This window comes from Sorex araneus, chromosome 4 (assembly GCF_027595985.1).
Source record: "Sorex araneus isolate mSorAra2 chromosome 4, mSorAra2.pri, whole genome shotgun sequence".
NCBI classification, from domain to species: Eukaryota; Metazoa; Chordata; class Mammalia; order Eulipotyphla; family Soricidae; genus Sorex; species Sorex araneus.
Window position 1 is genome coordinate 86,438,863 of NC_073305.1, and position 13,961 is coordinate 86,452,823.

General features: G+C 38.2%; 1 protein-coding gene across 1 annotated transcript in view; it reads right to left on the reverse strand.

The window, feature by feature from the left end:
• PKHD1 (PKHD1 ciliary IPT domain containing fibrocystin/polyductin) overlaps positions 1-13,961 on the reverse strand; it is a 552,653-nt gene that overhangs the window by 158,974 nt on the left and 379,718 nt on the right. Inside the window, exons 55-56 of the mRNA XM_055136692.1 lie at positions 7,815-7,969; positions 5,616-5,768 (exon numbers count right to left, since the gene is read on the reverse strand). Coding sequence (XP_054992667.1) covers positions 5,616-5,768; positions 7,815-7,969 — 308 coding nt within the window. The remainder of the gene's footprint in view (positions 1-5,615; positions 5,769-7,814; positions 7,970-13,961) is intronic.

Genomic DNA, 13,961 nt, shown 5'->3' on the forward strand with positions numbered 1-13,961 from the left:
ACCCCTCAAAATCACGAACTCGGTTCTATGTATTCTCAGTGACTCAAGTAAAAGACCATAAATGAAGGTGGAGATCTAATAGAGGAGGTAAGGCTTCGCCTGACTCTGTTTTAATACTTGGTACCACATGTAGTTCTCTGAGCACCAACAGGGCTTAGTCCTGAGCAAAGAGCTGTGAATAGCCCCTGAGCACCACCATGTGTGCCCCTCTCCCTGCAAAAAGATGACAGCTATTCCCACCAAGATATTCTATTAAGGAACACAGTCAATTCTATGAAATATTTAAGCATTTCTTTAGTATTAAAGCAAATTTTACTTCTTTCATTTTATGTCCAAATACATAATATTCAACAAGTTCTTACTTAAAAAAAGAATAGAAACAATAACATTCAAAAATCATTTGTGGGGCTAAAAACTAGCCGGTAGTTCTGAGTTCTGAGAAATAGCCAGTAATGAACTTGTTTGCACGTGTCTGCTTTGGGTTCGATCCCATGCACTAAATACAGTCCCCTGAGACTTGATAGAAATGTTGCCTAAGCACAGAGCCAGGAATAAGCCCTGATCACTGCCAGGTTTGGCCCCCAAACAAACAAACAAACAAACTTTTAAAAATAATTAAAATTGTTCTAAGGATCTTGTTAATTTTTTCTATATTTTTTATCTTGACCACACGATATTTTTATATCTTCTTTGTGTAGGAGATAAAAGTGGATTAGTGGATTCCTTAGTCTTATTACATTTTTTTTTACTAGTTTAATCAATTATTGTAAAATAGGACTGGAGCAATAGCACAGCGGGTAGGGTATTTGCCTTGCACGCGGCTGACCCTGGTTCGATTCCTATGTTTCTCTCGGAGAGCCTGGCAAGCTACTGAGAGTATCTTGCCTGCATGGCAGAGCCTGGCAAGCTACCTGTGGCTTATTTGTTATGCCAAAAAAGGTAACAACAAGTCTCACAATGGAGATATTACTGGTGCCCGTTCAAGCAAATCAATGAACAACAGGACAACAGTGCTACAGTGCTTATGTATGTATATACATAAGTATGTATATCCCGTTGCTCATCGATGTGTTTGAGCGGGCACCAGTAACGTCTCTCATTGAGAGACTTATTGTTACTGTTTCTGTCATATCCAACACTGTGGCTACAGTGCTATATTGTAAAATATAATACAAAATATAACCACTGGACTGATTTAAATATTTTGACTGGAGAGCTTGTACAAATGTAAGGCACTTGCCTTATTCATAGTCAACCCCTTCCATCTCTCCCATCACATAAGGCCCTACAATCATCCCCAGGATTGATCCTTGAGTACAATTGGTCTGGAATTAGTCCTGGACACCATTAGATTGGGCCCAGAAATTGTTTAAATAACTTATAAATGTATATATGTACATGATGTGTACATATATAGTATTCATATTGTATTTGTATCAATATCACTGCCATCCTGTTGCTCATAGATTTGCTCAAGCTGGCACCAGTATGTCTCCATTGTGAGACTTGTTGTTATTGTTTTTGTCATATCGAATATGCCACGGGTAGCTTGCCAGGCTCTGCTGTGGGGGCAAGATACTCTCGGTAGCTTGTAGGGCTCTAAGAGAGGGGTGGAGGAATCAAACCTGGGTCAGCTGCGTGCAAGGTGAACACCCTACCCACTGCGCTATCGACATTGCCCATTGTATTTATATATAAATATAAAATTTTATATAAACTATACAAATAAATATGTATATGTCCATGATGAATATAACAAACATGTAATGAGCACTGATATGTCAGTATTTCTACTCTTGATAAAACAGAGAGAAACATGACACCACAAAGATAAGAACATGATTATATGGGGAAAATTATATGAACTAACTATAACTATTAAGTCACTTAGCACTCACTATGTAACATATAATTATCTAAAACTTCTCTTACATATATATTAGATACTATATATATTATGTATTGTATTTTTACAAAAATTCTGAGTCAGGCACAATCATTGTCAAATGGCCCTGTTTTACAAATAACTAAACTGAGGTGGAGAATGACTAAGGAACATTCTAGGACTTGGACCTAAGATATAAATATATATTTTGTACGATTACCATAAGACAGGCACATGCAGAGACTGGGAGATGTGGCAGAATGAAAGCATTCAGGCATGTTTCAGGTAACCGAGACATTTAGCTCTATGCCAATTACTAGTCAGTTGCTCTAACCTACATTGGTCACAATTTGTCCCTCATTTCTCTTGTTTGGTGTGGGAGCCACACTTAGTAGGGTTTAGCAGCTACTCCTAGCTCTTTGTTCTGGGGTTCTTATGGGGGGGTGCTCTGAGGACCAGGTGGTACCAGGGATAGAACCTAGGTCTATTGCATGCAGAAAATGAGTTCAGCCAATTGAACTATTGAGTCAATTCTTCTCCTTTCTGTGCTTCCTTTTAGGTACTTCTAAAAGTAAACTTTAGTTATTGTTCTCATTTAAAATGGACAGAACTATGGTGTCTTCGTCATACATATCCCAATCATGTTTCACAGATGAAAAACTAGAATCTTTGCATATCATCCTCCATGAAGAAACAAGTGCTACTAAGAAAGGAGTAAAATTATCTTTCTTAATGGCTGGAAAATAGATTCAAGTATGTCTGAATTTTCCAAATGACTCCGATTAAAGTTGAGTTGGTTGATGATGTAGAAAAAGTCACAGACTGATTAAATTACCACAAATTATTGGTCCACTGAAATCACTTTTGAGACATCATTTAGTGACCTTTGCTGGTCTTGGAAAGATAGTACAAGGGTGTAGACTCTTGTCTTTCATATGAATCTATTCCCTGAGTAGCACAGGAAGTGACTCTGAGCACAGAGTTAGGAGTACTCTGAGAGCACCACCGGGTATAACCCAAGAACAAAAAAAAACAAACAGAAAAGGATTCTTACCCAATAACATAAAAATGTCGTCAGTACCTTCTCTCTATAGAACTTTGGCACAAAGGACAACAAATGCCAGTGTGAACCTGCACAAACACAGCTAATAGTTCATTCTGAAAAAACAGAAATTGATTCTAGAATCCCAGCCAAGATAATGCACCTGCATTATTTTCCTTAGTGATGCTTTTATGAAATATTTGTCTGGTTAGAATCCATCATTTTCAACTGGACAAGATCTTTATACTTGTGTGCACACTAATCCATGACTGGAAAGTAATCAATAGTAAATACTTAAAATGTCTTGAGCATTTAAACAAAGAATCGAGCAATAATTCTGTTCACAACCACTTTCCTTTTTTTTTTTGTTTTGAGAATCATAATTTTCAGTACAATTTGCTGAATGGAGGAGAATGACAGAGGACTCTTAATTTAAAAGTCGAGTAATACCTCAAAAGTGCGAGAACAAAGGGGAATGCCCTGTTGCAGAGGCAGAGTGGGGTGGTGGGGGATGAGGTGGGGGTGGTGAGAGGGATACTGGGATCATTAGTGGAGGTGAATGGGCACTGGTGAAGGGATGGGTAAACGATCACTGTATAAGTAAAATGCAAACACAAAAGTTCATAAGTTTGTAACTGTACATCACCGTGATTCTCTAATAAAATTTTTTTAAAAGTCCAAAAAAAATAAAGTTAAGAGTTGTAAAAACCAGAATATGACTTAAGTGGCAGAGCACACACCCTGCAAGGATGTGCCAAGTCCTAGAGACGATCCTTCATACCACAAGGCTCACAGCCTAGAAGGCACCTGAGAATCAAGCTTCTACTTGAATGCTAACATGGCCACTTTTATAATTGGTTGAATTTTTTTGCTCTTCATATTTTTATTTGCTCGCATTTATTGAGTACTTAATATATAGCAGGTACCATATGTGGAAGACGGATAAAAGGACTTGAGTTGTAAATCTAAGGTGTTCATTATAGTGTGATGGAGATTTACAAATAAACAGGCAATTTTTGTGACAGCCCCTCATTTCTTCTCACTAAAGGTAAAGGTCCTTCTCTCCTAGAGATATCAATGGTAGGGTTAAATAAGCTAAAATGGGTAGGAAAGCCAAGTAGTTCCTGTTCTACCCAAACCATTCTCATTCCCTTCCACTGGTGATAAATCCGTAAGTCTAGAAGCAATAATGTCAGGAACTTAGAAAACAAGGCACTCTTGCTGTTTAATCAGCTCTGAGCTGGGGCTCATCTTTGACAAGTGCCTTCTCTCCTATTTCTGGCAACAAACTTCATTTCAGCACGACCCAGTGTTTCAACCAAAAACAAGTTCTGTTTAGTTGTGTATCCCATATGGCCCATCTTCATGTACTTCAGGACGTCTCACTTCTACACGACTCAGGCCCTGTCTTCTGGACAAGGGCTTCTCAGTCTCACTGCCACTGGCATTTTGAATCAAGCAATCATTTCTCAGGGAGGATGTTCTCTGCACTGTAGGGTGATTAGCATCTAATCACCTCTTGAGCCCAGAAGCTCCCTCCAGGGACAATAAGCAAAGTTATCTCCAGATACTACAAATATTTGGAAAGGGGGAGCAAAATGACTTTTGTGGAGGAAGTATGAAGAAAAAACTTTGTCTATCAGCTAGAGGAGGCTGGAGTGATAGCACAGCGGGTAGGGCATTTGCCTTGCACGTGGCTGACCCGAGTTCAATTCCCAGCATCTCATTTGGTCCCCTGAGCACCACCAGGAGTAACTCCTGAGCACAGAACCAGGAGTAACTCCTGTGCGTCACCTTGCTTTAGGGACTGAATCTAGCTGTGCTCAGGGGCAAATCCTGGCTCAGTGCTTGGGCTTGGGGGGCAATGCAGTGGCAGGGATCACACCCAGGATGCCTATAGGCAAAGCACTCAGTAGAGCCCTTTGTGTTATTTCCCCTAGCCACATATAAAGGTCTTCACTCTATGGGCAAAACAAACAAGGCAACAAAAAAGCATTTCATGCTCTAAGATACTAATGGCTATATCCTGTATACCAAGTCTTTTTAGAGCTTTGATTTTTGTTTCAATTTACTTTTAGTGACTTTCTAAATTAAAGCTACCTACAGTGACAGCCCTCCCAGAAATAATGTGACCAGGAAACAGTCCCGAAATAATATTTAAGAAACACTTAAGTTAAGGAAATAAAGTAATAATAAAGTAATTTTGCAACATACCAAAAGAGGTGTAGCTTGAGAGAAAAGAGAGATAGAACTGATCCTTCAAAGTCTAGAATATGGAAATCATCTTTAATTTAAATTTACGCTATTAATTTATAGCATGAGCTGAGGCCTACCATCAGATATAGCACGCTACTGGGAAAAAGTAATAGAAATTCAGGAAAGAGATAAAATTCAAGTGTTCATTAAATCATCTATAATTTCAAAGCAGAGGAAATTTCACATCTGCAAAAGATGTTTTTCTTTGAGGTAAAAATGTGCATATGTGCCGAGCTCGTATATTATTTTAACATCACACTGATAATTAAGCACAGATTAGGACAGAAAATTCATCGCTCCTCCGAGCACAAAGGAGCCAGCTAATTTGAACATTTTGTTTTATAAATGAAAATTCTCACAGTTGGAAGTTTTGAGAGTCCCAGATGAATAAGCTCCAATTGGTAATGCTTAGTAACTTCAAATTTCATTTACCTGAAAATTGTTCACCGCTGGACATCCTAACGGACCCCACAAGAAGCCTCCCCTTACACGGCAGATCAGACTGGATTTGGATATTTCGGGTCAAAAGTCCCACCTGGGCAGCGAGGCGAAGAGTTCGGCCGTCCTCAGTGACATGGACACTTCCTGGCACCAGGAGTTGGGGAAAAGCAAGAGAGAGAAAGAAAAACCAACTTGAAAACCCTATTTCCGAAATGGCCAGCTGGGGACCCAGCGAGCCTGACAAATGAAAACACTTGCTCTCCCCTCGGAAGTCCTTGCAACATTAAGGCCTGCTTGTCCTGGGGCGTTCTCTGCAACATCTCTGAGAAATGAAAAGCCCCTTCCTTCCCTCGTCTCTCTCTGGGACCAGCGGGAGAGTCTGGGCAAGGATTCATTTCTTCTCACTAACTGGGCACTGGGCGGGCTGCTGGGCCAGGGGCAGACAGCAGGGTTCACCCCCCATTCGCAGGGGGGACCCCGCACCTCCTGCCTTAAATGCATCAGCACTAGACCTGTGGCTTGTGCTTTGTCCTGCATCCCTTTCCCAGACGACGGGAATCCCAGATCAGCTGGGCCAGTAACTGAAGGAGAGCAGGGATGTGGAGGGGAAGGGGACTGAGAGTCTGCAGCAGCGCCCTCTCACGGTGGGTACCGGAACAGCCTCCTAGATCCAAGGAAAAGAAGCAGCGGGAGGGGTTCAGGACCCTCCACCCTCATTTCATCTTGTGTTTATGTCTTCATTTTTCTTTGCAGCGTTCTGAAAAAGAAAGACTCCTCCTAGCTGCTTTTTAAAAATACTCTACTGTCTTGTTTAAAACAGGCCTTTTTCTTTGATCCTGGTTCAAATCACTGTTTTCCTTGCCTGAATTCTTGCAGGAGTTTATGAAAGATAACCCTGCTTCTATCTTTGCCCCTTTACACTCTCTTCTCAATAATCAACCTACTTATCTATTCAGATCATGTCACATATCTGTTCAGAATTCTTCTACTAATGTCTTGACTTCCAGTTTGGATCTTGACATAGATGACAGGACATTCTTTCGATACTCTGATCTGATCACCATCAGAGCCCCTATTGCTCAATCTGTTTTACACAGACTATGCTCATTTTTATCCAGATTAAAAAATGTTTCCCCAGACAGTTACTAATCTCTCTCAAGTCTTTCCTCAGCTAGCCCTTATCAACTGTAGTTTAAATGTACAATATATGCCCCTCACCCTCACATCCCCCGGCACCTTTGTCGTTTCTAGTTAACCCAAACTGGTTGTGTTTTGTTTCATTAAACTAACTTTGGTCTAATGTCCTATATCTCTTTTCCTCATTGTGATTTGGTCTAATTCCTGTGCTGGCTTTTTAAATATGACCTGAGATGGGGTAGCAAAACTCTGCATGGGGATCTTCAAAAATAAAATTATTATTTAGTATTTAAAAAACAGGCATTTTTTAAAGTACTAGAGATGAGACTATATCCCCCAAATAGGAAATTTCAATACTTCTGTGCTTTATTACTATACATATAGTACTACTTACTTATATTTCCTGGGTTTGTCATACTTATTAGAATAAACTGGAAAACCTAAGGCTATTTATTATTAATATATAAGTTTTGAGTGTAATAAATAAAAACATTTAATGTTTTTCCTTAAGAAGGGGTATATGGCTTTTTTATTTTGTTTTAGTTTTTTATTTCTTAATTTTATATTTTATTTATATGGCTCTTTAATTTTTCTTTAACTTTGATTTTGTAGTCACAGGCCTAGTCAATACATAAAATGAATTTTATGTCAAGATTCCTTAAGTACAGAAAAAGTTGGTAATTATAATAACTACCTCATTCAAAGTATTGTGTGATCTAGTATGCCAGAAAGTGAACTGAAAACTCAGATTCCATTGAGGTTTATTCTGGCTTGGCCATGAAATTATCTAATGACCTTGAACAGGATTTTTAGCCATTCTATCTCTCAGCATACCATCAGAATAGAAAAGGAAAAATAAGCTCACAGTAAAAAACAAAATTAACTTTGTTTTAAAACCATGCAGTAAAATAAATAAAATTATACACAGGATATCTTTTAGAATGAGTTTAGTCCCATAGTAATTATTGGTCACACAAAAGGCAATCAGATCCAAAGACCCCAGGTAAACTGCAAAACACATTCTTCTTATCTCAATAGCTTCTCTTGTCTTACCAATGTGTCTGTATTTGAGTCTTTCATGAATCCAAATATGGTGGCCCTTAACTTGTTTCACAGTAAGGACCTCTGCTTCCTGAGGCTCATAAGAAGAGGAGCTAAGAACAATTTTGTCCTGGGGTTGCCAATCCACTGTGTCCTCTAATATGATTCTGTAAAGGAGAACAAAGGTATCACCCATACTGACAAAATACAACATAGATCACCTACAGATTCCGGAGACACCCAGCAATCCCACTAGCAAGGTTAAATTAGGATTAACATGTCAAATCAGAGAGGAGAGGGGTTTTTCTTTTTTTTTTAATTTATTTTTTTTAATTAATGAATTACCGTGAGAGTACAGATACAGATTTATATATTCTTGTGCTTGTGTTTCAGTCATTCACAGCTTGAGTACCAATCCTTCCACCAGTACCCATTCTCCACTGATGACCCCATCATCCCTCCCACCCACCCCCACCCCTGTCTCTGTGGCAGGGCATTCCGTTTTGTTCTCTCTCTCCTTTTGGGTGTTGTGGTAAATAATGGAGTTATTGGGTGTCCGGTCTATACTCTGCTTTGAGCACCCCTCTCCCATCCCGAGCGGGTCATCCCACCACATTTTACTTGGTGTTCCCTTCTCTATCTGAACTGCCTTTTCCCCCAGCATGGGAGGGCAGCTTCCAAGCCATGGAGCAAATTTGGTGATTATTTCTGCTATTCTTAGGTGTTAGTCTCTCATTCTGTTGTTTTATATCGCGCAGATGAGTGCAATTGAGAAGAGAGGGTTTTACAAAAAGTTTAGCACTAGTGAAGTCAAATTGTCTGTCTTACATATATTGGATTATTTAGATAATAGAGAGATCCTATGGATATAAGACAAAGACACAAGAAAGTATTAATTTACAGATTTAGAATATGCTGTCTAAATAGGATTCTCAAAATCAGAAATCTCCGTGGGACCAAAGACTTAGTACAATTATAGGGCCCTTGTCCTGTTTGCAGCTGACTTGGGTTCAATCCTCAGCACCTCATATAGTCCCAGAGGACTGCTGAGTACAGAGCCAAGAGGAGTCCTTGACACAATTAGGTGTGGCCTCGAAAGAAAACAACAAATAAAGGACCATTCAGTCTTGCTTAGGAAGCCATTAGGTTAATAAAGGCAAATTCAGAAGGAACTTCTCTCAAATTTTCTGAAACAGACAATGCCACTTTTAAGAAATCTACCATTAAAAAAGCAAAAAAAAAAACAAAACATTTGGGGCCAGAGCGATAGCACAGCGGGTAGGGCGTTTGCCTTGCACGCGGCCGACGCGGGTTCGATCCCCGGCATCCCATATGGTCCCCCAAGCATCGCCAGGAGTAATTCCTGAGTGCAAAGCCAGGAGTAACCCCTGAGCATCGCTGGGTGAGAACCAAAAAAGCAAAAAAAAAAAAAGAAATCTACCATTATGTAATGAGAAATATACATTTATGGGCAAACAGGATGAATTCTAGACATGCTACTAACCAGCTTTGTGATTATGGGAATAATAATCGTAGTTGTCTTAACTGGATTGTTATATTTTAATCACATTTAACAAAAATATCTACTAAGTCTTACTGCTATGGCTTAACTACTGAAGATGGTAACTAATAAATTCTCTACTCGGTCACTCCCAACTTCAGTGGCATAAGCTTATTTTATTTACCAGTATCTTTTGCATATGCACACATTTTAACAAGTTTTATCATTCGATTTTCCTGCACCAAGAAATATTTTTGAAGACAAGTTCATATGAAGGCCCTTTCAACAATGTAGCATATACTGGTTGAACAAATGGTATGCACCAAAGACTAGAGTAGATGCTAGGGGCATAAAAATATGACATTATATATCGAAGAGAGACAATTTAGATCTTAACCATAGGCATCCTTAGAGAGTCTACTATGTGGAGGGGGATTTAAAGATCCTTAATATATAAAAATAACACCAAATAAAAAGAAAAAGACATAAAGGAAATCATTGCTGGACCAATATATGATTCTGTTATGAAAAAATATGATCCAAAATTGTTCATCTTTGTTTAAAAATAAGACTTAGAAGGATAAATACAACTGTACATTAATGCAATTTTAATGAAAGGAGATAGTCTTCCTTCTGCTGTCGATTTGGTGTTACAAGATAGAAAAGTTATTTGTTCGAGTGGGCACCAGTAACCTCTCTCATTGAGAGACTTATTGTTACTATTTTTGGCATATCCAATACGCATGGGTAGCTTGCCAGGCTCTGGAGTGCGGGCTCCATACTCTCGGTATCTTGCGGGGCTCTCCAAGAGGGGCGGAGGAATCGAACTCGGGTCGAGGGCTGGAGCGATAGCACAGTGGTTGGGCATTTGCCCTTCACGCAGCCGACCGGAGAAAAGTTATATTAAAGAATATTACAGAAACCATTAATTTTTTAACCTTTTGTTTAGGTCACCATAAATTACAAAGTTATACATGATTGAGTTATAGGCATATACTGTTCCAATCCCCAATCTTTCACTTGTGCCCATTTCCCTCCACCAATGCTTTGAGCTTCCCTCCCATCTCTTATGATAGCCTGCATCTTATGACAGGCACTTCTAAAAAATATATAAATTCTAGACCTTGGGGTTTACAGTAAAGTTACTAATAGGGTATCATGCCTAACACGTGACTGCCTTTCAACACTTCCTCCTCCTTACCAAACCCCTCTCCCCGAGTGGTAAGCTTCCTATTGAACATCAGTAGCTCTTTTGGTTGGTTTGTTTCTTTGCTTTTGGTCCAAACACAGGGACGCTCAGGGGATAATATAGAGTGCTGAGGACTGAACATGGTTCAGCTGCAAGCCAAGCAAATGCCCTATCTGCTGTACGATGACTCTGGTCCCAAAAACCTGCAACTTTTAAGAGCAAAAAAACTGGGATGCAGCGAGATTAAATAGCAAAGCTCAAGATTCGGTAATTGAAAAAGAGCTAGGTATTGTTTTAAGAAAAAAGAAGACTCCTGGGGCTGGAGTGATAGCACAGCGGGCAGGGCGTTTGCCTTGCATGTGGCCAACCCGCGTTCGATTCCCAGCATCCCATATGGTCTCTCAAGCACCGCCAGGAGTAATTCCTGAATGTATGAGCCAGGAGTAACCCCTGTGCATCGCCAGGTGTGACCCCAAAAAAGCAAAAGAAAGAAAAAGAAAAAATAAGACTCCTAAGTAAGACCAGTATTTTTCCATTAAATACCATTACATCATTTGTCTTACTCTCAGTTATTTACCTACTAAACAGTGACAAAGAGCAATGTTCCTACCATCATAATGATATCATGATAATTCAAGGAATTATAAAAAGTATCTGATTTCTTGCAACAGAATACTATGTGATCATTTTAAGTACATTGTCAGAGATATTTGACTCAGGGAATTCTGTTCATGGTGTTCTGGTTGAAAAAACAATATGTGGATTTAATTTTTAATAAAAATATCCAGAAAAAGAAAATAAACAGAAAATATGCATGTTCTAAGATTAGCCCAACTAAGAAGGATGAATTTCTTACTTATTTTCACCTGAATCTAATTTTTAACAGACAGCATATTGTGGCAAGAAGTAAAGAATATTTTTTTAAAAATAAATGGCCTGGGTATAAAGTCACACTAAATTCAATTCCACTATAATTTAAAATTAGTCTTTCTTCATAGTCTCTATTACCTCAATAATATTATATTATTGTTCATAATATTGAATAAATTTCTTCAATTGGCCATCTTGCTATTCTGAAAAGTTCTTTGTGAAAATGAAATTTAGACTCAGTTCTTAATGAAACACAGATTTTTCTTTTTTAAAGCTTGTGAAACTACCTGTAGGATATCATAAGAATAGCTATGTAAAAAGCTTGTGAAACTACCTGTAGGATATCATAAGAATAGCTATGTAAAATGTCATTTTACATTTGTCAAGACCTATGGAATATACAACAGAGTGAGACCTAAGTGTAAATTTATCCCCTCTCATTTGTAAATCTTTGCTCAAGTCAAATAAATCTTAATAACTGGCTACTCATTTTTTACTTATCATCTAAATAATACTGCCCTTTGTTTTTCAGTACTTTATTTATATATTTATTTATTTTTTATTTATTTATTGCTTTTTGGGTCACACCTGGCAATGCGCAGGAGTTACTCCTAGCTCTGCACTCAGAAATTACTCGTGACAGTGCTCTGGGGAACATATGGGATGCTGGGAATTGAACCTGGGTTGACCATGGGCAAAGCAAACACCTTACCCACTGTGCAATCACTCCAGTCCCTTCAGTACATTAATTCTTAAGAACTAATGATAGCTCTGTTGCTTCAAAGTCTTCTCATGAGAGTTTTGAATCTGTTCATTATAAATTCTACTTAATACATAGTTCTACTGATTTTGTATCTTTTGTGATGATCAACTTTGATATTGTTCATGTTTAATGAAAAGATGACTAAACCCCATATAACCTGGAAATGTTCTAAAAGTTACCTCTAACAACTACTTGTCCAAACTTTACAAACATAAATAAATATAAAGCTTATTTTTTTCAAATATATTTTTCTTCATGCTCCGAAAGATTTGGGCTTCCAATTACACTCTAAGAAGCATCCAGAGCAAAACCTCTTCCATTTGTCTGTGTAGCTACAATGCTAATAGAATATCAATGAATTAGATTAGATGGCAGAAACTAGTCAGGGATGTCTTCCTTAAACTCCAATATTCATTTTTCACATGTGGTTTCTACCTTTATTGCTACCTACCCTTCAAATGTTTCAAGATATCTCAGCTTAAGATCACTGTGAATATTAACTGTATTTTATTCGTCTGATTAATGGAGTTCTAGATCAATGGGGAAAAGGAGATGCTTACTGTTCTAACTAAAACACACCGAAGACAATACATAAACAAAAATATGATAAACCTCAACATCCCATATGGTCTTCTGAGCACTGCCAGGGGTAATTCCTGAGTGCAAAACCAGGAGTAATACCTGTGCATCGCCTGGTGTGACACCAAAAAGAAAAAAAAGTAAAAAAAATGATGATTCCCTAAATTTAAACTACATTGTAAAACTGAAATAATCAAAACTGAAATAAAAGCGGACTCTTTAATCAATTGAAAAAGAATTTACTTTTTTTAAATCTTCACGTAAACAATCAATTTACAATGAAAGAGCAAAAGCATAACATTGAGACATAAAAACTTCTTTCAAAATGGTGCTGAAAAATAAAAGAGGCATTTAAAATTATAGAATTGGGCCACTTCTAACAGAAGTAAAATGAAAATGGGTTGAAGACCTATGTTATTCCTGTATCACTGTCGTCCTGTTGCTCATGGATTTGCTCAAGCGGGTGCCAGTATCATTTCCATTTGTCCCTGTAGTGTGCTAGTGTAGCACAATGGCGTCTGCTTGCTCCAGGAACACGAAGAGCATTAGCAGCTTCTCCTTACTCTCCCTTCCCAATGCTGCCATATTGGAGGCTCTTTCAGGGTCAGGGGAATGAGGCTCATTATTGTTACTGTTTTTGGCATATTGAGTAGCTTGCCAGGCTAGCTATTGCTTAATCATGTTAGTCCTAAATCCATAAAATGCAATGGAAAAGATATGCATGATTCTGGTTTTAGAGATTTCCTTAGTGACTTGACACCAACCATAATAAAATAAAAGCAAAATACAGAAATGAAATTATATAAAAGGAAGCTAAAAATAATACACTATGGAAGAAACTATCACACAAAAATAACTCATCTCACTGAATGGGAGAAAATATTCACACATCATACATCTGTGAAAGAACTGACATCCCAGATATTTAAACATATTCACAAAACTCAATAGCAAAAGGAAAAATTCCACCATCAAAAATAGGGAAAAAAGCTCGAGATATTTGTATTAAAAAGACATATAAGTAAAAACCGGGAACACAAAAGATGTTTATCATCACTGATTAACAGGAATATTCAAATCAAAATCACAGCAATTGTAGGATAACATTGGTTTGCCTTTTATCCCTGTCAGCAAGGAGCTTAGGTTTATTGGGTTACACCCATCACAGTGCTCCCACGGCACTCCCGGTCCTCTGTGTTTATCTTTAACCTATTCTCTGTACTCTGCTTCCCCAACCAGTCAATCACCTTTATCCTC